Here is a 25,601-nt window from a genome sequence, read left to right on the forward strand (position 1 = left end):
TAGGTGGCGAGTTCCTAAACGGGTCAAATGTCAGGATCAGAATAAAGGAGATATTCCACTGCCCACTTGATGGAAAGCCGTATCCAGTCTGTGCAGGAAGAGATCTTGGAACACATGCCAAATATTGAAAATATCCCTTCCCCTGACTTGATCACTGGTCCAGAGTCAGTATGGAGACGGATTCTCTGCCCCAAAAGCATTTCAACTGTTCTTGCAGATTTCTATACTTCAAGCCTAAAACAAAAGCAAGCCAAACAAACAAACAAATCCTTGGCAAGACAGCACCCCTACGGGATCGCCAGAAAGAATTGGCTTCAAGCAGTCTATGGCATCAGCCACTAAAATCATGCAAACATTGAAAGAAATAAAGCAAAAATATAAGGAGATTATTGTAAGGTCTGTTCTCTAGCAACAAGCCAGCATGCCTAGAGATAAATGTTTTATACTGACAGCAAACAGGAAATTCCATCTTACTTTGGGGATAGAAACAGGCCCAATTCAAAACCCTTGATTCACCCACGCTCAAATTCTGGCCAAGTGCCAATCTGGTCCAAGCTTATAAAACATTACTAATTCTAGCTGTAGTGATAATGATTCTTAAGCCTGCTATCAGCCACTTCATTTCCCATCATTAAACCCATTCGTCTCACATCAGGTCAGGTACAGAATCTGATTCTGTTCGCCCTCCCATCACAATCTGGCTGCTGCTAAATCAACCCATACGTAGGCCTAAGCAGGAATTTTTTTTCGCCTTTTAAAGATTTTCCTGTCCTAAATCTGGTTGAAAGGTCAGAGTATCAAAACCTTTTTGGACTCACAATCCAAAAAACAAACAAACCCACCCATTCCAGTTTTGCCAAATTAAAACACTCTGTTTTGCTTTTTTTAAAATATTTCATTTTCATTTCATTCAGTTTTAGAAATCTAATTAGTTTAAAGTTCAAAACGCAAGGTTGATTTGAACTGGAAAACTGGAACTTCTCATTTTAAAAAATGTTGACTTTTGGTCCAAGCTGAAACATTCATCAAAACTTTTCCCACAGACACTTGCAGTTTAGATAACTTTTTTTTAAGTGTAAAAAAAAATATGGCAGTTTAAATAAATAAATAATCAATCAGTCCTTGACCACCTCTATGTATGTGGAATATTTCATTAGAAGAAAAACCCTTCAGCCTATCTGTATGAAGAGGACTATGGCTTCCTTCTTTAAAAGGGTAAAACACTGTAGTATGTTAATGCACATCTAGTCTTCTGAGTGCTACTGAAATGGTTGCCACCTTGACCAACACACAGGGGATTGAATTAGGCCTCTCCAGAGCTGTTCCAACGACAACTGAGGAGAACACACATCTGTTACAACAACAGCTAGAGAGCAGTGACTTCAGCTAAGTAACAGCTGTGAAGACCTATTCCACAGGGAACCTGTAACACACACTCGCTAGTGGTTTACACTATTTCTACCTCTGCTACAGACTCATTGTGTAACTTTCAGAAAGGTATCTGAATACAAAACTTTCCGAAAGTACTCTCAAATTCTGAGTGCCTAGTGCCTGATAAGCCAACGGCAGAACAACCATAACTACAACCAAAACTGAGGGGGCTCGGAGCTTATGAAAAGCAGACCGCAGAAATCCAAAGTTGGGCCTACAAAGTAAGCTAACACTTTTGAAAATTTAGGCCTATGTAATTTTGGCCATAACTGGTCTGCATTTTCCATGTCAATTGCCAGTAACGGTACTTAACGATCTTTGTGATGTGCTCTGACAACCTGGGTATCCGATGTGCTATTAAGTTATTAATTTATTTTATTGCCATTACTAAGAATTTCCCTCTGTGGTAAACTCTGCTTACCCACACAGAGGATGTTGAAGCTGAATCCTTGTGTGACAGATTTGCTGACAAGCTGATCTGGGAGACTATCAAATCCAACATGGCCCCCTAGGGAGAGATTCCGTTTCTCTTCATTCTGTTAAAGCAAACAGAGTCAATTTAGCAAGAGAACATTTAAAGAGAGTCAATAGCATCAGGGCCAGGGAATAAAATCACAAGAAACATTACCATGATACTCAAGGCAGAGCCTGTTTCCGAGTCACTGAGGCAATCCTAGCACTACCCGCACAGAGGTTTATGTTTTGATATCCACATTCCAGACATACTGGTAATTATAGCCAAGCATCAGTAGAAAAAACAAATCTAATCTTAGCAAGGAATTATCTTAAAGGGACAGAAGACTAAATTGCTGAGCCACTCTAAAATAAAAAGTTGGGGGAAAATTCAGCTCTGTCCATCTTATGGAGAATAAAGCAGGCGAAAACAAAAAACAAAACAAAAAACCCAAACCCCATGTTTTATTGATCACTTCCCTCCCTTTCGTATGTCCAGAGAGGCTCCTGCCCTGAATTATGTCAAAGCTAGTCTGGAGTTCTTTCAGAGCTCTTGATCTTTTTCCTTTAGCTTTGCCTTAAGCAGCTTTGTTCAATCACACTTCCAGGGGGTACACGTTACAGGGAGAAGCAAACGAACACTCTCACCTCACCATCTGTGACCACACCAGTACCTCTTCCTCCTCAGCTGTTCCTCTGCCCCCCCGCCCCATACACACACACGCACCTTGCAATCCCATCTGTCTCCTTCCTCCCCAGGTGGAAAAAAGAAGCCAGCCACTTTTATTGGAAGTAAAATAAATTTTGTTTAGAGATAAATAAATAGGAATGACACAGGAGGAAATAACTGAGTAATAAAATGTCCTTCTGAATAAATCCCAGGGAAATAGAAAGACATGAAGCCTACAGTCTGCCCCTGCAAAGATACACATTGAGCTCCTAGGATTTTACTCTACTGTGTCCAGGGTTCTGAATAAATAGCCACAAGCATGAAAATCATCAGCTCAGACCAAATGCCTGATGGCATAACCAATCGGCTCCATAGGCTTCTATAAACTAGCATTTGTTTACACAGGGGCTGAATTTGGCTCAGGGACACTACAGAATTATCATCATTCCTTGTAGCTTAAGCCTATCAGTCTCAGAAATTGACAAACATTCTTGCAGTTCTAGTCACCTTGTAAAGTTCACCTCTCTGGCTGCCAAAGGCATCCAACGGAGTGCATACCAGGGACACAGAGACTTAGCACATATGCAGTCTGCTACTGCACATAGAAAAGGGGAAAAAATGGCTCAACTGAAAATCCAGAACCATAGTTACTAGTTACTAACATATTAAAAAAACTGAATGTAGCCCGAGTGATGCACACAAGTTATGGGGTATCATACAGAAATAAGGGGGAGCAATTCTATGCCCTGTGTTACATAGGAGGACAAACTAGAGGATTGAATGGCCTCTTCAGGCCTAAATCTGCAAGACATTGATTGGAATCAAGGGACAAGGGAACTTTCATCCAATTTCCTTAAGTAATTAAGAAAAGAATTGTGGTAAAGTATTTATTTTGCATATATATTTAGATTTACAATCAGCTTTCACCTTCACTCCACTCAGCCTAATAATTCCACCAAAAGCAATGGAGTAGACCACTAAATTTACAAACTGTTTTTTCTTTTCAAGTTGCCACTTTATGTATTTAGGCCTAATGGAGAAGCTAGAAATGAAATGACATGGAAAGAGATGCAAAGTAAGGACTGAAAAATAAGTTATTTTAGAGTACGTTCAGTTTCATTCTAACATTTCCTTTGTGGAATTGCACATTTGGTACTGCAACATTTTTAAATACAGCCATTTTTTCCATTGCAAGCACAGAGAGGAAAAAAAAATGAGAGTCTACTTATCTAAACAGGTTTTTTGCTCCTGTTTCCATCCCCCACTATTCTGCCTTGATGTTCCATTGTGCAACACAGCCAGACTACAGAAGCCGTACACTTAGAATAAAGTTAATAGGCTGTCATGTTTTAAATATATTCCCATAAGGGGAGGAGAGGTAAAGCTCTAAAAGCAGTAACTTGAAATTAATTCTTTCTGTGAACAAGATTCCTAAACAAAAGATTAACTTGTTTAATTTCATCTCAAGTCAAAGTTGTCTTCAGTCCTGCTTTGGGAAGAATAAATAAATATTATCTTTATTTAAAAAGACTTTTAAATCACAAGAGGACCTTTTAAATGGCTGAGGCATCTACTGTGTTTGAAATAAGACTGAACTTTCTTTTCTGTGGGTATTGATCTGTTTTTCAAATGAAAATTATCACAAAGCTCTCCCTAGGGCAGAAAGACAATCTGACCATAATCATTTGTTCTCTTGCAATCAGTCCCTGTTTAATTCATCAGTATTGACTGTTCTCACCAAACAACTAGGAAGAAGCCATCGCCAAAATATCCCCTTTGAGAGAGATGGTTCCTATTTAGACTCAAAGATGGTCAAGTGCTAAAAGTATTTCTCATTGTTTAACTAAACCAAAATCTGGGTTCAGAAATAATGTTCTCACTAACACATGGCCGCTTGGATTACAAACATACTGTACTCGGGTGTTGAGCATCGCTTCTTTCCTTTCGTCATTGGCCAGGCTAGTTAGAGATGATACTAGTCTAATCTTTCAGGCCTTTGGCTTATTTTTCAGTCCTTACTCTGCATCTCTTTTCATGTCACTTCATTTCTAGCCATGTCCAGGGTGTTACAATACATTAGCGCACTCAGCTCTCACTTCGGAAGACACTGGTTCATTTCCTAACCACAGAAGTAGGGAGAGCTCTCGATCCACCCCTCAACACATATCAACATGATTCATGGTCTTGGCCCAGAAGACCATGTTACAGATGAAAAGCCAAAATAGTGGTGGATACAGCACAAAGAGCCAAGGGAAAGAAGTTGTTGAGCGCAAAAAAAACCAAACAAAAACAAAAACAAAACCACGCTGACCCTTTAAAAGCCGCATGTGGCCCAAGCAGGCTTCCGTCGGCCGCAGCATCAGTTCTCACTGTGCCAAGCAGCACCCTGTCCATACAAGGAAAAAAGGTCAGAGCAGGGGACTGAGAGAAAAGCCGCGGGTGCGGGAGCTGCAATTTTTCCTTTGAAAAGCCACATGTGGCTCGTGAGCCACGGATTGGCCACCCCTGGCCTAGAGAGTACATATCCCGCCCCTGAGATTCCCCCTTCCTGCCAATTCATTTCAGTCCTGAGCCGTCTGATCTACACTATGGAATTTGGTTGACATAAGGCAACTTGTGTTGACCTACTCTGTATGTATCTACTCCACAACGTCAGCCCCCAGGCCATAGGGATCCAGCGCAGAGCTGGGCTGACAGACAATAGGCAACAGACACTGTATCATCCTAACTACATCAACCTAAGCACTAAGATGGAGTTATTAGGTTGGGCCAATTACATCATCAAGAGCAATATTACAGGTCAGAGTTCTGCCTTATATCAACCTAACTGTAGTGTAGACCAAGCCCTAGATAGGCACCTCAAACCTGAAATGCATTGGTAGGCAGGGGGTTCCCAGAGATCAATGCACACATTTTTCAAGAAAAATTACAGGTTTCCTCTCCCCACCCCCTTCTGCGCTTTCCTCAAATCGCTGTTTACATTCTGTGCAAGTGTTTGCTCTCTCTCTTTTCCTCTTACTGTGTACAAGAAACACACTGTGACAGGGACTAGCAAAGGCACCATCTGGACAAGACACCGCCTTTGAAGAGCTCAGATGTCTAAGCACTGTTCCATCTACAGAACTCCTGGAGGCTTCCGCCCACATTCCCATAAAACTGGTTTCCCTTCCCCTTCCCCCACTCACATCCCTCAGAGAGAACCCTCCCTCGACTTTGGCACATTGCTTCCACAGAAAATGGACTGTTATTGTTGGGCTGAGAAGGAGATTACCCCGAGACTAACCAAAAACACAAACCAGAATCTTAAGATGCTTTCCATGATCACCACTGTCTGAGAAGGAAACAAACAAGGCTTGTCTGAGAACTATGATTAGAATAAGAATGCCCCCAAAAGACTTGAGAGATGTTCCTAGGCAACAGCCAGCATCACTACTGCTGATTTTAAAGCAAGCTCTAGCGAAGCCAGGCTGAAATCAAAAACTAAAACATGCTCAAGAAAGAGAAGGAGAAAAGCCAAATCTCCAGCGGCGTTTCTTTTGCTTCTCTTTGCAATGTTTAGTTCCAGGTCAGCAGGTGTCAAGAAAGAGGTGCACTGCATATACACTGCTAAAACACCAATCCTCTAAACTGGTCATAAGATTAAAAATTCTGTGAATGACATAAAAACGGGGCCAGTAATGTTGTGATGTTGTTTTTCTTTTTTATTTTCCTCAATGGTAACACAATTTGATCCAAATCCAGGATCTTGTTGCCACTGAAGTCAAAGCAGAAGTAAACTGAATCTACTGTGAAGGAAGAAAACTACTGGTGCATTGCTGTTATCCTACTATAGTGCCACTGCTGCAGCTACCTAGGAAACATTAACCATACGACCAGGACGGTTGATTTGTTCCATTTCTATGGCAAGCCTCCGATGGCTTTGATTGGAAAGGTAGCTCCACCACCAGTTTAAAAAAAAAAGTCATTCTTCTGAGAAAATAGATTTATCTAATTGTGTGTACGTGTACACGCATGCAAAGTATCAACAAAAATAACAAAGGATACAGATTAGAGAAAAGGGAATATTTTTTATTTTTGCCTGTTTGCTGACTTTGTGCTCTTCACAGCTCTTTGCATATAACTAGTTTCTCTATATAGTCAGTTTTGCTAGTTGTCTGTTGTTTAAATGGAAGATCTATACAAAGGAGAGGAAGACTTTTTTTAAAAACATACAGGAAACTGATTACCAAACTTGAACAATGTGGCTATTTGGCCGGTTGAATGTGGCTAGTTCATTATGGCAGTAGCCACTATAGTGGCTACTGCTTCAGAACTGGCAGGACAACACCACTCTATATAGTCAGCAGACACAGCTATTTGGAGGGACCTAGTTTTGCCTGTGTCGTTCCTTCCTGTCATGTTTATAATGTGATTTGCTCTTTACACCCAGGAGGAACAATAGGGAGGGATACCTTCTTTGTCCCAACCAAGGGCAAACCACTGACGACAGAAAGGTGGTGTTGCTCTAAGGAGTAGCTCCTCACGTTTTCCTGTCACAGCCTCTTCCTCCTTCCTCTTCCACGGCTACATTTCTACCACCTTCCTCCTTATGTCCCAGATAATACAACAGTTGCCACCATCTCCCCTTTTACTCTCCATCCTAGTGTTTCCCAACTGGTGTTCCGCGGAAAACAAAGATTCCAAGAAAATTCCATTACAATAACATTTTATGACACGAAAATAATAATTAATATTTAAGCCTTTATGAATTTTATTGAAAACTATTTTCATTTGTGTTTGTCACAATACGTGTCCCTGTGTAATGCCAGCTTAGCTAGAGAGTGGGGACAATGAGGTCACTACTCAGTGCTAATGTCCATATATTAGGCTGTTATTAGGAGTTCTGCAAAATTCTTTCGAGTTTAAATGGGTTCCGTGGCCAAATAAAATTAGGAAACACTGTTCCATACAACTATTTCTCTGTTTTTCCCACATATATTTCTTCTTGCTTTCTCCTTCCTCTTTCCCCTGATTCTCAGGAGGAGCAAGGCATCCAGCAACTTCCTCAGACTGAAATGCATGCTGAGAAGAGTAACAGGGAAGCAAAACAAACACAAGATTGGGTAGATGCGCCGCTACCTGGGCCTGCAGTGCTACACAGCGAAAACATGCATGTGGCTGGCTGCAATCAGTGGCCGGCGGAGATCAGGAACCACAGAAAGGTAGCCTTCAAAGAACAACCTGGGCATGACTACTGGGTCCAATTCTATGAGGTATTCATTTCCACAACCAACCTAGATGCTGAGAGCCTTCAGTGCCTCATAGCCTCTGCTCTCTACTAAGGATGTTAAGGACGAGTCGATTCCCCCTCATCCCGTCTTTGCTGCCTCTCCACGGCGTTTGCGTGGAGACCGGGATCAGCTGGGGACTCCCCAGCAGATCCCAGGTTGTAGCGCAGCACACAGAGCCCAGGGTCAGCTGGGGAGTCCCCAGCTAATCTGGGCTCCGTGTGGCATTTCAAAGTGGCAGCGCAGCATGGAGCCCAGGGTGAGCGGGAGACTCTGAGACCACTGCTGACCCCAGGCTCCATGAGGGGGCTTCTACTTTGAAATGCACAAGAGCCCCCACTGGGGAATCTTGTACATTTGAAAGCAGGCACCCGCATGCAGCCCAGAGTCACGTGGAGTTCTGCATTCCTCCTACATTTCAGAAGTGCCTATCAACTAGTCGAATAGCCAATGGAAATTCCACCTACTACTCGACTAGTAAATTACTCGATATTTAACATCCTTACTCTCTACACTACAGTCACCAGCTGGCCAGAAACCATATCACTAATGGAAGATGAACATTTTGTCCTTCTTGTCAAAACAGAAAGTACCCAAGGAGAGGCTGCAGCAGAGAAAGGTCAGAGGGACCAAACCAGAGAGATTTTGAAGGGCTGGACATCAGCCATTCTACATCAAGCCTCAGCTGGCAGGAAAATGTAACAAAGGAACAGAGAGAAAAAAATAGCAGTAGCTAGTTTGATCATGTCCCTTTAATGAAGTCAGATGGAATTTTCCTACTTCCAAACTCTTCCTGTTTTTACCCTCAAATTAGAATCAATTTCAAACTACAGGCAGTCCCCGGGTTACGTACAAGATAGGGACTGTAGGTTTGTTCTTAAGTTGAATCTGTATGTAAGTCGGAACTGGCATCCAGATTCAGCAGCAGCTGAAACTGGATGCCAGTTCCAACTTACATACAGATTCAACTTAAGAACCCCAAGCGTCCCCAAGTCAGCTGCTGCTGAAACTGATCAGCGGCTGATTCCAGGAAGCCCGGGGCAGAGCAACTCTGCCTCGGGCTTACTGTAGTCAGCGCTGGTCAGTTTCAGCAGCGGCTGACTTGGGGACGCCTGGGGCAGAGTAGCTGGGGTTCTGCTGGGTTGCTCCAGTAGCGCCGCTCCTCGGTGCTACTGGACCAACCCAGCAGCACCCCAGCTGCTCTGCCCCAGGCGTCCTGATTCAGCCGCTGCTGAAACTGACCAGCAGCGGCTGAATCAGGACGCCTGGGGCAGAGCAGCTGGGGTGCTGCCGGGTTGGTCCAGTAGTGCCCAGAGCGGCGCTGCGGGACCAACCGGCAGCGCCCCAGCTGCTCTGCCCCAGGGTCCACAACAAAAGCCTGGTCTGCTGGGGGGGGCACACTAGCTGCGCACCCCCCCCCCCCAGCAGACCAGGGACACGGGGAGCAAAGCCGCAGCGGCAGCGGGGTGCCGCGCCTCTGAGGTTTTGCTCTGGCAAAGCCTCAGAGGCGCGGGACCCCGCCACCGCTGCGGCTTTGCTCCCGGTGTCCCTGGTCTGCTAGAGACGGTCCCCAGCAAACCAGGGACACCGGGAGCGCAGCCGCGGCAGGGTCCCGCACCTCTGAGGCTTTGCCAGAGCAAAGCCTCAGAAGCGCGGGAACCGGCTGCGGCTTTGCTCCCGGTGCCCCTGGTCTGCTGGAGACGGTCCCCAGCAGACCAGGGGCATCGGGAGCAGCTTTTCTCGCCCCGGAGGTCGAGGTGGCGGGACCGCTGCCTGTGAGCTCCGGGGCGAGAAAGCCCCGTTCGTAAGTGCGTATCCAACATAAGTCGGATCCGCGTAAGTCGGGGACTGCCTGTACCTCACCCCATTTTCCAGCCTCTACTCCCAAGAAGCTTATTTTTACTTCACCATGTGCCCAAATCTGCTTCCTCTTCTGTGATCCACTTCTCCAGCAGGCCACAGGCAAAGAAAGGGGTTGGGCTGCTTATCCCTGCCACGGATCTGGCCCTGCTGTGGACCTTAGAAATGCCGGTGTCAATGTGCACAAGGCAGTCCTCAAAAGGGATTAGCAGCAGGGACTCACCTGAAAAAATCCTCCAGGTTTACTTGACCTAAAATTCCAGTCTTTGCCATCTGCCAGTTTTAATCGTAGCATTTCTCATTAAAACGAGGGTATCTGACAACTGGCACTTGTGTTTTTAAACAGACAACAACCCTAACACTTTTAAATGGGTGGGGAGCAGGGGTTGGCTAAGGCAGCAGTTCAAAGCAAAAAAATAAGCAGGTGACACATTCCCAATTCATTTTGTTAAGTGTTATGCCCAAGATGTTCTTTAAAATCATAGACCGAATATCTAAATCCTGCAGATATTACTCAGGCAAAGCAGCATATGAGTGAGAATTGCTGTGTTTATATGTGGCTCTTTCTTGTTTCTAAAAGATTTCCCCCCCAAACTAAAGCATGTGAAACAAAGAAAACAGCAGGCATTTTTTTCAGACAAAGCAGGAAACGCACAGCAGGGAAAAAATGATTATTTTTCTGAATAAATAAAAATGGCTTTATTTTAAGAAAGTCACAAATTAGACATTTTAAGGTGTACATGGTTCATCTCCAATTAGCCCAGCCCTTGAGAACACTCCCTGCAATGTCATCATGGCTGGGAAGAATAAAAATCAGAACAAAATTGCTGACCTCCTTAACTTCAGCCAAGGTGTCTAATTAGAACAGGGTTGAGGCTGGCTGCAGCATTCCAAGAGCTAATCCAATGATTGGGAGCACAAATGGTGGGACTGGAACAAAATCCTCTAATTTCAATGCCAGAAAACTGTGACAAGTTTCACTGTTTAAAGCTTTGCATTGCTGAGCCTGTTTACAGAAGCCAATACCGCACAATCACTGCATAGCGTATCTTCTCCAGCTTGGAAATCCTCATTGGCAGATGATATTTTTATTTACATAGAGCCCTCAGTCCTAGGGAAGTAGGTAGGAGTTACATGCACACCGTGCAGAATTTGGTCCTTAGAGCCATTAAGCAGCCCAAGAACAACAGCCTGGATTCAAACACCATCACACCAGGAGCTCAATTTTGTTGCTTGGGTCCATCTCTAAGAAAGCTGCAAAAATGGCAGTTAGCCCAACACCCACCTGAATCCCATAATGTCAAATTGATTATTGTAATAAAAAAAACCTGTAGTACCCAGGGGGGCAGTCAGGGATCATGGCTCCCTATGCCAAGAACTGTACAAAACACATAGAAAACAGATGGAACAAAGCGTTTCAGTAGGGGTGGGCAATAAAACGGCAGTGGTTCTTCAGGCTTAGCCTCTGGCAGTCTGCTGCCATTGTATTTACCTGCACCTCAGCAGATACGGGCGATTGCAGCTCCCAGTGGCTGAGGAATGCTGTTCCCAGCCAATGGGAGCTGCAGAAAGTGGCACAAACTGGGACACCACTTCCCACCGCTCCCATGAGCCAGGAACAGCGATCCACAGCCAACGGGAGCTGCAAGCACTTGTACCTGCAGAAGCGCAGGTAAATATAGCAGTGGCCTGCCAGGAGCTAACCTTGGTGAACTGGATCCAGCCCATGGGCCTGTATTTGCCCATCCCAAGTCACAGTCTAACCAAACAGGATACAAGGGGAAACTAATGTTAAGGAGACCAAGTGCAGTTGCCAGCCCTGGTATTCAAAAAAGTGAGATGAAATGGAGGGAAGTTACATTTTTATATACAAAGTTATATTTTTATATACCCTTAGGTACCATTTCTTGGCCCAAACCTCAATACCCTCAGCACAACTGGTCCTCAATGGGAGAGGTGGGTGCTCAGTAGATGGCAGGATCGGGCCTCTTATTAATCACAAAGCAAATGGCTTTGTCTTCTCATTCTCTGCTCCCTGGTACATGCCTGGCACACGCTGATTAATACAAAAGTCAATGACATTGATTAAGATGCTATTCACTTGTCTCCTTAATAAAAAATGAATGGCACAGGGAAATTGCTCATCCCTGCAGCAGCTCTGCAGTAATTCATGCGCTTCCAAAGAAATCTTAATGATGACTAAGTGTGGGGAAGGAAGATTACGCAGAATAACTTGGCTAACCTTTTGACAAGTAGGTGGGCAGGGTGAGGCAGTCTCACAGGCTTGCTCATTCTGTACCTCCTTACCTTTGTCTGTCTGTCCTTCCCACCACCCACAATGTGTATCTTGACCACACAGCTCACTGCTGGTTTGGCTATCCGACTTGTGCAAAAGTAGGTTACCACACTGTACTCCAATGGCTGCAGCTTACACAGGATACAAACCCTAATATAACTACAACAACACTATTGTACAGAAAAGGCACAATCCTGAGACAGAAAGCCCACAACTACACTAGGGCTACGTCTACACTGGCCCCTTCTCCGGAAGAGGCATGTTAATTTCCAACTTCAGAATAGGGAAATCCGCGGGGGATTTAAATATTCCCTGCGGGATTTAAATAAACATGGCCGCCGCTTTTTTTCCAGCTTGGGGAAAAGCCGGAAAAAAAGCGTCGGCCATGTTTATTTAAATCCCCGGGGATATTTAAATCCCCCGCGGATTTCCCTATTCTGAAGTTGGAAATTAACATGCCTCTTCCGGAGAAGGGGCCAATGTAGACGTAGCCTAGGTGTGTATCACACTGGCACTTTCCTCTGAATATCTCCCAGTGCTTTACAGAGACAAAGGTGTTATCCTCTCTGTATAGATGGGGAAACTGAGGCACAAATCAGTCAAGTGATTTGTCTCAGATTACAGGGAGTCAGCGTCAGAAATAAAACATCGATCTCCTCAATTCAGCCCCTTACTCCAACCAGGAATGTCAAAGTTAACATTAGTTTCTATATCAATAATATGCCAGATGATTTTTCTTCAAGTTTCAACCCTTCCGATCCTTCATCTTTCAGTGCACTAAATCCTTTCCTATGTTATTAAATAGGCCAGCCACCACCGTATATTTTCAGGGGCTAAGCAGCAGCTAACAGTTCAGACTGAAGTAAAGCTTCTTTCACTGGGTGGGGCAGTCTGGCAGGAGTAATGGCAATGACCTTTCAAGGAGCATTTTTATGATACTGGAAATGCTCAGACTAAAATTCACAACAGATCCAGGATTTTTTTTTTTTTTAACAGATAAAAACGTTACCTTCCCTGAACCCAATATATTACCGCTCTGTCAAGCAAGTGAGACATGTAAAACGTTAGTTAGAGAATAATACCATAAAAGAGGTAATAAAATAATTGCTCAGGACAGGCTAAGGATGGCGAAGAGATGCTGAGGCAGACAGCACAGCAAGTATTCATACAGAGTTTTTAGGTGAACTATTCATAGGCCATAAACAGCCCAGACACTGTTCACCAGGGTTCACTGATGGCAGGCCAGCAGACAATTTGTTTTTGGACCACTTATTGCCCACCCCTGTTATAAAGACTATTGCTAGTCATAGCACAGCTATCTGTGGCCTGATGAGCCTTCAAATTCGCCACAGGATGAGAGACTGATACCACAGTAAAAGTCAGACAGAAGAGATGAGACTCCCTGATTTTTGTGATGCTGAAAAGCTGTTGTGTCTAGTAGCCATGCAGCTGACTCTGAGCCTCATCAGGGCCCCAATTCAGCAAAGCACTTCAGCACCACTTACAAGTCATTGCAGTCAGTGGGACATAAGCATATCTTTAAATCCATGGTGTCCAACATGCTAACCACTAGCCACATGTTGAGCGTGGCTAGTTCACTATAGCAGTAGCTACTATAGAGGCTACTGCTTCAGAACTGGTTCGACACCACAGCTTTAAACCTTTTGTTGAACCAGGACATGGTATTTCAAAGCAAAGGCAAAAGTCCAATGGATCAATAAGAGCATTTAAACATGAGGTTTGTGTTCATTATTTGTATTATCACTGCAGTCTGCTGCATTTAAGCTTCTCTCTTTCTCCTCAGCAGAGACTAGATTACTGTGCGACACAGAAGCCTCAGAGTGCGCCAGATACACTAAAGAAATTAATCTGGAGGAATTTTAAGATTCCTGAATGAATTTACAGGTGCCAATCCTTTTTAGCCTCTCTCACAAACGGACTTATCAAGACGAGAGGTGCAAAACCTGCATATGCCATGAACTCCTGGACATCCTCCACTGGGCGGGGGAAGAGAGGATGTCAACTCTATCCCTTCTGCTCACCCCAACTATGTCCTTCTGCCCTCCAAAGGCCCCCAGACTACAACAAGAGCCCTCCTCGGGCTCAGTATCAAGTGCATGGCTAGACATCACAGCTTTTCAGCATTACAAACATCAGGGAGTCTCACCTCTCCTATCTAGCTTTGTACTGTACCATCAGTCTCTCCTCACCAGACAAGTGAATTTCCCATGGAGGTAGAGGGCTTCCAGAGCGAGGGGTTCACAATCACACATGGAGAAGCTTGGGGGGGGGATTGAAAAGGGGATGATCTAGTCTTATATTAACAGCTGGCTCTTCTAAGTAGCTCTGAGAGATTTCTTCCTTATCAATTCAGTGTTGCTGTTACCCTGGTGATATGACTGTCCTGCATCAAAGTTCTCAGCACTGTATCGCGTTTGCATTTCCTTCTCCACTGCGACTCACAAGTACACTCCAGAATAAGCACTGCAGTTTTCAAATCACAGCCATATCGTTCTTCATACAAAGGAGACCACATTAAGTCACTTGAGTCCCGTTGCACAGAAGTCACGACAACAAAGCCTGCAATGAAGCTTCCACCCTGCACTGCACTCTGATTAAAAAAAAAAAAAAAAACCCACACACACACACACATAGGAAAAACAATCCCTACTCCATCCCACCCTTTCATTATAATCCTTTTTGTAAGAATGTCAAGAATTTTCACAGAACATTCGTGCCATTATTCAATGTCACGCCCAGCTTCGAGATGCCCAGAATTGGCACCAAATGTCAGTAAGGAAACCAAACAGAGAGGTAAAATCTATGTTTAAAAAATATTAAACACCATGACTTAAAATTGCAGAGGCAAGGAAGTCAGAATTTATCTCCTCCTCTGCCCATTAGCAAAAGATGAAACTGAAACTGCACCTACCCTGAAAAGTTTGTGGGCTGAGTTTCAGAGGTTCATAGCAACGCCACAGCCCACAGAAGTCATTGGGGGCTGCAGGTGCTCAACCTCTTTGCAAACCAGCCCGTTGTTTATTTTTCACACTGACCTTCTATTACCCTAGGTCAGCAGTTCTCAAAGTGGGATTCACAGACCAATAGTGGTCCACAGCTGCCTCCCAGGTGGTCCGTAGCTTGAGCTCAGTCCCCTTCCTTCCCCCATAAGGTGGGGAGCCCATGCTGCCTCCCCACTATGTGAGGGGGGGACTGAGCTCTGCCTCCCCTCTGCATCCCACTGAGAAAACGGTAGCTAGGCTTTCCCCGCTGCTGCCATTGGCCGGTGCTACCTGGGTAGTGGTCTCAGCGGCTCCCAGCAGGGAAGACCTCATGCCACACCGCATCAAGGAGTCCGCTAGTGCCACAGCCCAGCACATGGGGAGACACCTTCGCAAGACGAGAGGTCAGCACTCGCGTTGCATCATGGTATCTCTCTGCGGGCCTCTCCTGCCTCCAGGTATTGCCCAGGGGAGGCACGAGGCCAGCCATTGGAAAAGGCCTGGAAGCTGCAGGGCTGGGGAAACATCCAGAGGAGCCCCGAGGCCTTTTCCCTATGCCCATCCTGCCTTCTGCTCAGAGATGCAGGCAGCTGCATTTCCGACGCAGGAGGGCTGCTCTGTAGGGCAGCCGCGCTCAGTGGTGTTGCTGCAGAAGCCAGGGGAGGGGGCCGCCTGTCTCCCTAGGAGGTCTGGGGCTGCAGCCAGAAGGAGCAGGGTCAATAGGGGACTCTGTCCCCCACCTTCATCCCTCACCGAAGAGCTGGAGAAAACTGAGAAATGCTTCTGTATTGCACCGTGCCCAGTGCACCCCATCCCCTGGCTTGCTTTGTACAACTGCAAAAAAACTATCTGGAATCTCAGGATTTCCTGTGTTGACAAGGTACCATTTGGGTTGCCATAAACATGAATCCAGCCTAGAGGACAACAGAGAAGCCGCCCAGCGCTGAAATGGGTAGCAATTTTAAACATTTGGTTCTCGGTTTAGAAACAATAGCCTACAGGATTGTGCTACTTCTGGCAGCAATATATTTATTATAGAAGCAGTTCCTTGTAAGACTGTGCTACTGGAAGCAGGGAGCAGCTCTCTACAAGCCACTAGCCAATGGGAGCAACGGGGGTGTGAAGCCACATAAGCATCCCCGCTCATGCCCAGACCCCCACACTGCAATCCCCTTCACTCACCCTCTCCCCCACCAAGATCCTGCACCCCCAGCTTGCTCCTACACCCTCCCTCCTGCCCAGACACCCAATCTCCAATCCGTTTATACACCCTTCCTCCTGACCAGGTTCTGAACCCTCCCTCCTGGTCAGACACCCTCCTCCAAGCCCCTGGCTGCACCCTCCTTTGCTCCTGCACCTCCCCCTTGGCCAGACACCTAGCCCCATCCTGCTCCTGCACCCTCCCTTGCTCTCTCCCCCTGGCCAGACACCTACTCCCAGTCTGCTGCTACACCCTGCCTCCCACCCAGACCTCACACCCTCACCCCCGGCTATACTTCTCCTCTCACCCAGATCCTGCATCCCCATACCTATTCCACTTGCTGGCAGCCCTGTCCTACACACTGAACCCCTCATTTTTGTCCCCACCCCAGAACCTAAGGGGATCCACAAAATCCACTAACTCTGGAATCCCAGAAAAATAAATCTGGACTATGGGAAGACCTGAACCTCAGTCCTTTCCATCACCTCCCCTCGCCCCATGGGGTTGGAGCACCAGAGGAGTGAGGAGTCTCCGTTGGGACCCCACATCAGTGAGGGTTGGGTTTTTTTTGGAAGAGTTTTTTTTGCTTCTCTCTTGAGGTCGCCAACTGATTTTTTTGTGGGTCAGTAGCCCCCGACCCAAAAAAGGTTCTCCATGTCTGCCATAAAGAAAGAAAACATCGAAACATTTTTGTTGGACATAAATTAATATTTTACTTTATTTAAAATGAAGTCTGATAAACTAACATGAAAAAGATTAAATGATTAAACAGATTAAGCATTTAAATTAAACCATTCTCCCTAACTGCAGCATTAGAAAAATGGTTCGGTGTAATTATTTAATTAAAGATGAGTTTCCATTAGCAACTGGTGGTCCGTGGAAAGTTTTGCATTGATCCAGGTGGTCCACGGGCCAGAAAGTTTGAGAACCACTGCCCTAGGTCCCTGATCCTACACTACCCTCACTAGGCATCTCCATGGAAATAAAGTGCTGTTTTCTGTATTAAATCCAGGGTCCTGGGTTTGTTCTCCAGGGTCACCCAGCTCTACTGGGCTCATTTAACAAACAGAACACCATTTAAAAGCACCGTGCACTTCTTACACAAACAAAAATCCCAAATTGCTTCTCTTTGCCTGATTATCAGGCCCTCCATGGTGGTGTGATTTCTCATGCCATCTTGTAACAATATTTAAATAGCAAACCAAAAGTTGAAGTGTCTCAGAACTAATCTAGAAGCTTGAATCAGAGCACTTTCCTCAGCTCTTGCAAGCAAATGATTTTAATATATACAAAGACTTCTGATTTTACCACTGTGACGTAGTGGGGGTACTTGCTGGGCTGTGGTGACCCCTGCTGTCTGGAGCAAGACCCAGCAGGGAAAACCTCACTATGCAAAGGTAGTGCCAAACTTGTTGAACCAGTGGCCAGACACCCCCCATAGAGAGGAACAAAGGAAGGTGGAATGCTGCCCTGGCTGGGGGCAGGGCTGGAAGGGGATTTAGTTAGTTACTGTCGGAGAGCATGGAGGAGAGCCTAGGAGAAGGGGCTGGAGTTTAGGGGCCCAGTCTCCCCCATCTCAAGGGGGCTTGAGGCATCCGAGCCCAGCTCTGTGACCAGATTCCATCTGTGCTGCGCTGTGCTGGAGGAGCAATAAACCACCCTCAATTCCACTGGCTGGTGCAGTCTGTTTGTGCCATTTCGGGGTGCAGGAGACGGGGAACCCCCAACGCGCCGTCACAACCACTTCACTTCATCAGCCTTCCATCCTCAGAGCAGAGATGTTAAATACTGGTTAACTAAATAGTTGAATAACTTCATGAAATCTTATTGGTTAGTCGACTATTCTATAGTCCCCCGGGGTGAGGCTGGCAGCCAGTGTGCTCTGGCCCCACTCCCGAGGAATCCCCTGCCACTCCATGCTCCTGCCTCTCTATGAGAGGCAGCAGCATGGGGATACCAGGGGGGAGTTGATCCACGAGGGGAGCCAGTTTAAAAAACCAGCTCCCCTTGCAGACTGGCTGCCTGCCACCCTGCACTGCTGCCTTTGATACAGTGGCAGCAGCATGCGATGGCAGCAGCCCATCTGGGTAGGGTCTGAGCTCCTGGACCCAGCACAAGCTGGAACTGAACTGGGATGTCTGCCCACTTGGCTCCTAATACACTTGAAATGCATAGTTGCAGTGGGGATAGGCCCCGGACCCAGCACAAGCTGGGAACTGAGCTGGGCTGCTGGCCAGCCTGCTAAAAATGTACTGGCAAAGGGGGAATGCATGCAGAATACAGCATTAACCTATACGCTTTTGCTTATTGGTTAATCAGTTAATCGACTATTCTATTACATCCCTATGTCAGAGCAGCTTTTCACAGAAGTTTATGGATTGCTAGTTGCTTTACAACATCATCTGTAAGGGGAAGGGTGTCATTTTTTTTTTTTTATAAGCAACACTTATTGTGCCAGGTAAACTTCAGCTAGGGTAACACCACTGACCATCTCATGTTATACGCTGTACATCTATCTACAAATACAGCATTAGTCCAGCTTTCTACAAATGAATTGACCAGCTCTGGTTTACATCCCCCATCAGGCCTTTTAATGGATAAAAAGCATATGGAAATTTGCTTTCTAATCTGTCATTTAGCCTTTCCATTGAAATGTTTGCAAGGTCTAATCACATCAATTAAACGAGCATTAGACGTAGGTTTTGTCATTGCAACTGAATACCCAGATGACTGTGCTACATATGAGCTTTGAAAAAAAAAAAAGCCATATCTGGGCTGCCAGTCAGTCATGCTAAAGAGACAAGATGGGTGAGAACAGAAGTTGGTCCAATAAAAGATATTACATCACCCACCATGTCTCTCTGATACCCTAGGACTGACATGGCTACGACAACACTGCATACAATACGTATTGTGTTGTGACATTAGAGCTGTGCTTAGATGCCTCTCACATCTTTTATTGGACTAAATATAAATGGCAATAATTTTGCCTTTTGTATCAGCAACACAATATTTAAACACACTAAGAAAACTCACCCACAATGTTCAGTTTAAGATTTAAAGACAAAATCATGTGGAACATCACAATCTATAGGACACACAAAACAGTCAACTCAAATGTCAAGTCCAGGAGGTAAAAATGAGTTTTGCAAAAAAAATAAGACCTGTTCTCACTAAACTATTTAGAAAATAAAATAAGCCTATGGGGGCTTTGGTTTTTAATTTAAATCTTCCCATAAAAGGGCACAATCCTATTTCTGCGTAAGTCAGTGGCAGAATTTCTTCAATGGGGGCACAAGTAGGCCCCGAGCCCCAGAACTCAGGAAAGCAAGAACCATTTATTAGACACGTCTATGCACTGAAGAAAAAACATACCTCGTGATAGGGTACAGGCTGCAGCTCTAAAATCTGGGATTCTCTGGTCCGGAAACATCCATGGTCTGGCATGACCATGGATGTTCCAGGACCCGAGAGTCCTGGTGCGCTGTAGGGGGTGGGAGCTTGGGAGCCAGCATGCAGCTCAGTTGGGCTGCAAGGGGAGAGCCAGGAGCTGGCCTGCAGCTCAGCTGGGTTGCAGGAGGGGGCGCGCAACTCAGCTGATCTGCACGGGAGAGCCAGGAGCTGGTGCATGGCTCAGCTGGGCTGGGGAGGGGCCGGGAGCTGAACTGCAGCTCAGCTAGGCTACAGGGACAGCGGCGTCGAGGGAGTGGGGTGTCCTGAAATGACCTCCCCTGGCCTGGAAAAGTCCCTCATCTGGGACCAGTCAGGTCCCAAGGGTGCTGGACCAGGGAGGTCCAACCTGGTATATCTTTTATTGGACCAATTTCTGTTGGTGACAGAGACAAGCTTTTGAATACAGTAATTCCTCATTTAACACTATAGATATGTTTCAGAAAATGATCATGTTCAGTGAAAACGTATTATGCAGGGTCAATTTTCCCACTGAAAATAATAGAAAAGGTGGGGGTTGCGTTTCAAGCGGTGGTGTCTGTTGGGACCGGGACATAAGGTTGGGGGAGAAAAGGGGCTGGGTTACAGCAGGGAGGGAAGGTGTTTGGCTCTGGGGAGGGGAAAGGGAGGGGGATTGGGTTGGGAGTACGCCCCTGTGACGGGTCTGCTGGGACCCGCATGGCATCCGGCGAGGGGTGGGGGGTCGCCGGGGAACGGCACGGCGAGCGGCGAACCCTTCACCGCTTTGCAGAAAGGCGGAGGAAGCCCCATGCAGCCGCCGGCAACGGGACGGTTGGGGAAACGGTGTTATTTCGGGGACGGTCGTGTAATTCAAAAAACATTCCCTTAAAAAAAAATTTTAAAAAAAAACCCCATGCTATTGTGAAAATGTGCTAAGTGGGCACACGTTAAATGAGGAATTACTGTACGCCCAACATGGGTACAACACCACTGCATACAACCGACGGGCTGTGAACTGCTACTGGTCCGTGACTCACTGGCTGCCAGGCCCTACCGGCTACCAGAGCTCAAATTGGCTGTTCACAGCAGCTCAGCTCCAGCAGCCATCATGGCTCAGGCATAGCAAGAGGAAGCAGAACAGGAGGCACCTTCTTCCCTCCTCCACGCTTGGGGAGGGAGAGGTGCAAAGGAGGGATCATGCACACCATGAACATCCACTCCCTGTGCTCTGGCAGCAGTGCTAGGGCTGAGGCGGCGGCATGAGGAGGCACCTTCCTCCCTCCTCAGTAATGGTGTCCCAGCCAGGGCTCTGCACTCCCCCACCTATGGGGGCACAAGATGCACTTGAGGAGGGAGGGGATGCAAAGGAGGAGGGAGCATGCGTGGCCAATGGCCACTCCCCCATCCACATGGCAGTAACAGACACGCTCCCGGGGGGGCAGTCTATCTCTGGGGAGTGTTGGGCTGAGAAGGCAAAGGGGTGTTGGGTGAGAGCATGATTGGGTCATAGGGCAAAAGGGTGTCAGAATAGGCTATAGGGGACAGAGGTTAAAGGGTCAAAGGGTGTTAGGCAAGGGGCTAAGTTGGGGCTAGGTAGACTGGCAACATAGTATTGGTATATTTGCATATTCGTTATTTACATAATGAATATGCAAATATGGAAATACAATGTTGCTGGTCTGTCAATAGTTTGTGAATGGGTTTGCCAGTCCCTGGCATAAAAAAGGTTGGGAACCACTGTCCCATGTTATATAGAGCTGTGCTCAGATGCCTATCACATGTTAAAAGCAAAACTCAAACCAACCATTGTGTGTGTTCTTGTTGTATCTGGTTCTTGAACCCACAGGCTATAGTTTCAGGCTCTGAATGAGCAAGCCAGGTAATCCACAAAGTTTTTTTGCAAACACAAACTTTGCCTTTGAGAAGGAAGAATGTCAGTGGAAACAGAAGGAAACTATGGCACCAAAAAATGAAAGACATTTCCTCCAAGGGATGAAAAAGTTCAGCATTTCAGCTGCATGAGAATTCCATTCCTCCATGAACTAGCTGAGTACTGAGAAGGCAAAAGTTAGAACCGATACTTCTTCCTCAGTTCCTTATTAAAAAAAAAAATGCAAGCCAAAATTACCCTCTAGTTTTATCTTTTACACAGGTCCTTAAGCTCCTTAGTTAATTAAACCCCACAACTCTATGTAAGCGGATAAGCATTATTTCTGCCTTCTCCCTCCCCAAGTTAGACACAGTAAATGACTTTCCCAAGGCCACACAACAGGGTAGTGGCAGTGCTCACTTGCAGTCCCCCTGGTTTAATCACATTTCCCTCCCAACCATCCTCTCTCCTTATTTGGAACAATAGGTCTGAAAGAGATTGAAGAACACTGCCAGTTTCCACCCAGAGCAACACAAATGACTACTGGACAAACCGAAAGCAGAAGTTTGTCCCACAACCTCAAAACGCTATTAGTGGGCAATTCTACACCACATAATGGTTTGGGAAAGGGTAGTGGCATTTTTAAGGAAGTGTCCTCAAAAGAGAAGACAGTAACTCTGATTCATAATATGTAATTACTCAGCTGCTCTACTCTGCATCTTGGAGATTAGCCACCATGATTATTTGTTTTAGTTACTATTTAAAATAAACATGGCTAATTCCTGCATGTTTTCAGAATTCCTTGCCCGTTTATAATGAATTCCATCATTCAATACTTTTTTTAGGCAAGGCAGAAAGGGGATTGATAGTGGGTTACTCTTAAGAGAGCCAATTAATTCTGGTCATCATTGGGTTTTAGTTTCCAGTTCTCAGGCCACAACAATCCAACACATGGATATCCAAGAAATTTTCATTTCCAGCCAACAAACAATCCTCTGTGTGTTGGTGAGATTCATTTTCTATTAATTTTCACAAAGAAAGACCATGAAAAGTACAAAACTGGTAAATAACTAACAGTTTACATGTTTCCAAATCTCTCATGTTTCAGATCCTAAGAGAGTTATGAAATATTACAGCTTAACAAGGCTGGGAGACCAGACACCACAGTTAAACAATAATACACAGATGCAATGTTAAGATGGCATTAACAGTGATAAAATCAGAGAAGGCATACATGAAAAGATGAAAGAAAGGAGGAGATGGGTATGATGGGGAATGAGGAGAGAAAATGCAAATGGGTTACATGGAATGGAGGTCTGGCGCTGGTTTAGCCACATCAACATTTTGTACCATATCTGGAAAAGGGATCTGCATTCCTCTGAATTCATATAATGGTTCTTTACAGTGATAAGCTATTCTTTCTTTGACAGCTAACTCAGACAGGTCTGAATAGCACTCCTGTATGCTGTGTTGTGGTACTTAATGGCAAATATAAGGAAGACGACAAGACTATAAATATACAACATAACCACTTGGTTCTAAGAGCTACAGTACATCAAAATCATCAGGCTAATAAGCTGACTGCTACATTGCTTATTAACGGAGGCTTTTAGAAAGCTGCAAAGTATCTTTAATTTGAAGAGTCAATACAATTCAAAAAGCATCTAACTGCGAAATGGAAATAGAAGATGAAAAATTCAACAAAGCTCTTTCAGCTGTGATAGCACAAGAGTTTATTCTGCAGTAAGACACCTATGGGACAGTAGAATGTTTAAAAATGGAGAAGGCAGAAAGGTCCCATTCTTGCCGTCCTTATTCAGGTAAAATTCCCGCTGAACCCAGACTGAAGGAAGTTGGGAGAATGGATGGGATTAGAGTCCCAGGGCATTTTGTTGGCATGCACACATGTAACAATCTGTCTAAAAGGGCCCTTCTTAGCGGGATTCCTTGACCTCTTTTATTGCTATTGAATAGTTCAGCTTGAGTACAAACTTCCAAGACAGCATACGAGTTCCTTGCACGCTCTAGGGCAGATGAAGTTCTGTGCCATGTTCCCTGCAACTCTGAATCCACAATTTAGTTTCCCTGGTCAGATAATGAAATGGTAATTGACGGAGCCCTGCAAATCCAGGATTATCTGCTTTATGTCCGCGGGTACCCGTATCATCAGTTGTGGATGCAGCGATTCACTAGGGATGTAAAATCCTCTTTAATCAGTTAACCGGTTAAATATTAGATTTAAACTGTTAACTAATTAAGCGGGATCCCGGATGGGGCACTGTTCTAGCTCAACTGGAGCTGCCCCTCAACCCACAGGGCTGCTGGTTTCTGGCTCTGTGCAGGTCTCACAGCTCCACCAGCCCTGTATGGGAATCCTGCCCCAGCCTGCAGCACGGTGGGGGCCGCAGATGGGGGGCTGCTCAGGTGCCAGTTAATCGTTACCCAGTAAACATCACCCATAAGGGTTATCCATTTACATCCCTACTATCCACAAGCTCATTTTTGTGGATACTTATTGTGGCATGTCATTTAGGAACAGTTCACTCAAGATGGGAACAGGCCCACTCATCTAGGAACTCCTTCTTTACAAACTCTCTCCTCTTTCTCTCCATCTCCAACCTCTCCCAAGTAAGATTCAGAGGGGTTGCCGTGTTAGTCCGTAACTGAAAAAAAAAAGCTTATAAAACAGCAAATAGTCCTGCAGCACCTCAGAGACTAACAAAACATGTAGATGGTATCATGAGCCATCGTGGGCGATGAATGGAGTGAAGGGGTCCAAATAAACTGCAGAGAAAGAGAGGGGATGGGGAGAGTGGAGAAAAAAATATTGTCAATTGAAGTATCCATGCTAAAAGAGGCTAATAGAGTGGGCTCTACACTGGTACTTAGAATACTTAGAGCCCACTCTGTTCACCTCATTTAGCATGGATACTCTAAATGACAATATTTTTTTCTCCATTTTTCCCACCCTTCTCTCTCTCCCCCCATCCCCTCTTGTTCTCTGCAATTTATTTGGACCTGGATCCCTTAACTCCATTCATCTGAAGAAGTGGGTTGTTACCCACGAGCTCATGATACCATCTACATTTTTGATAAGTCTCTAAGGTGCTGCAGGACTATTTGCTGTTTTTTTAAGTTTTCTCCCAAGTAAGTTAGTGCAGAATCGGATGGGTGGGAAAGATCAGGGGTTTTATGCTTCTGGTTTTACAGCAAAACATTTCATGGGAACTTCTGCTGTAGCTATTTAACATAACTGAAATTTCATGTGTGTGACACACACACTTTTTGGCTACAATAAGGAATTTCAAATTCTAAACAAAGTCACCCATCTAAGTACTGACTTCCCTCTTCCCCAATCCTATTTAGCTTGGGAGCTGAAGAGAGTTCATAGCACAACAGGGAATAGATTTGGCAGAAGCTCGACAGATCCCAGTGTTGGGACAGGCCCGTACACAGGTTTTTTTTCAGAAAATAACTGTTCCCTTTAACATAATTTCAGAGCACATTTGCCACCCTTTCCCCTTTTCTTCACCCCAAAAATGTCTGTCATATTTCTGGGCCAGCGTAGCTATTTACGCCAACTGGCAACCTTCTGAAAGAGAAGCATCATGGCCTAGACCCAACACTTGGGTGACTATTTTCCTAACCTTCTCCTAAAGTCCTTAGCTCCCAAACTGTGATACAAGTTAGCAAGGGGGCTTATCCAACATCCCATTGTCTTGGGCCCCTTTTTCTCAGACTTCGCTGGTTTAGGATCTATCTCTAGTTCTGCAAGCATGTGTGCATTATCAGTCAAAAACTGAAACAAGTGTTGACCAATGTCCAAATTAAAAGCACGCAAATCTCACCACCACCCTCCCAAATCAAAACTCTCTGACTCCCCCCTCACACAGTTGATGAAATTGGATATGGTGCAGATGTCCTGATCCTCAGTGAATGAAGGGAGCACTGTTCTCCCTGTTTTATGGGACTCAATTCTTTCAGTGTGTTGCACAATCAGGAGTCAGTCTGGGTTTTTACTTGTTGCGTCTTGTTTCCTCATCTCCCACTCCAAGCAAAGAGACATAGGGAAAGGGATAGGGAGATTATCATTAAGAAATATTGCAAGAGCACAAGGACAGGCATGATGGAGAAAGTCCT

The 25,601-nt window shown here is 45.4% G+C and overlaps 1 protein-coding gene across 5 annotated transcripts in view; it reads right to left on the reverse strand.

Annotated features, from left to right (window-relative positions):
• SEPTIN8 (septin 8) overlaps positions 1-25,601 on the reverse strand; it is an 89,309-nt gene that overhangs the window by 49,799 nt on the left and 13,909 nt on the right. For 4 of the 5 annotated variants that reach the window (XM_089769506.1, XM_075900342.2, XM_075900341.2 and 1 more), the window contains exon 2: positions 1,853-1,967. In XM_089769506.1, coding sequence (XP_089625632.1) covers positions 1,853-1,967 — 115 coding nt within the window. Of the gene's footprint in view, positions 1-1,852; positions 1,968-2,059; positions 2,079-25,601 lie in introns of those variants that run through there. The other variant, XM_006128517.3, reaches the window with a different exon arrangement.

This window comes from Pelodiscus sinensis, chromosome 16 (assembly GCF_052426305.1).
Source record: "Pelodiscus sinensis isolate ZL-2025 chromosome 16, ASM5242630v1, whole genome shotgun sequence".
NCBI classification, from domain to species: domain Eukaryota; kingdom Metazoa; phylum Chordata; order Testudines; family Trionychidae; genus Pelodiscus; species Pelodiscus sinensis.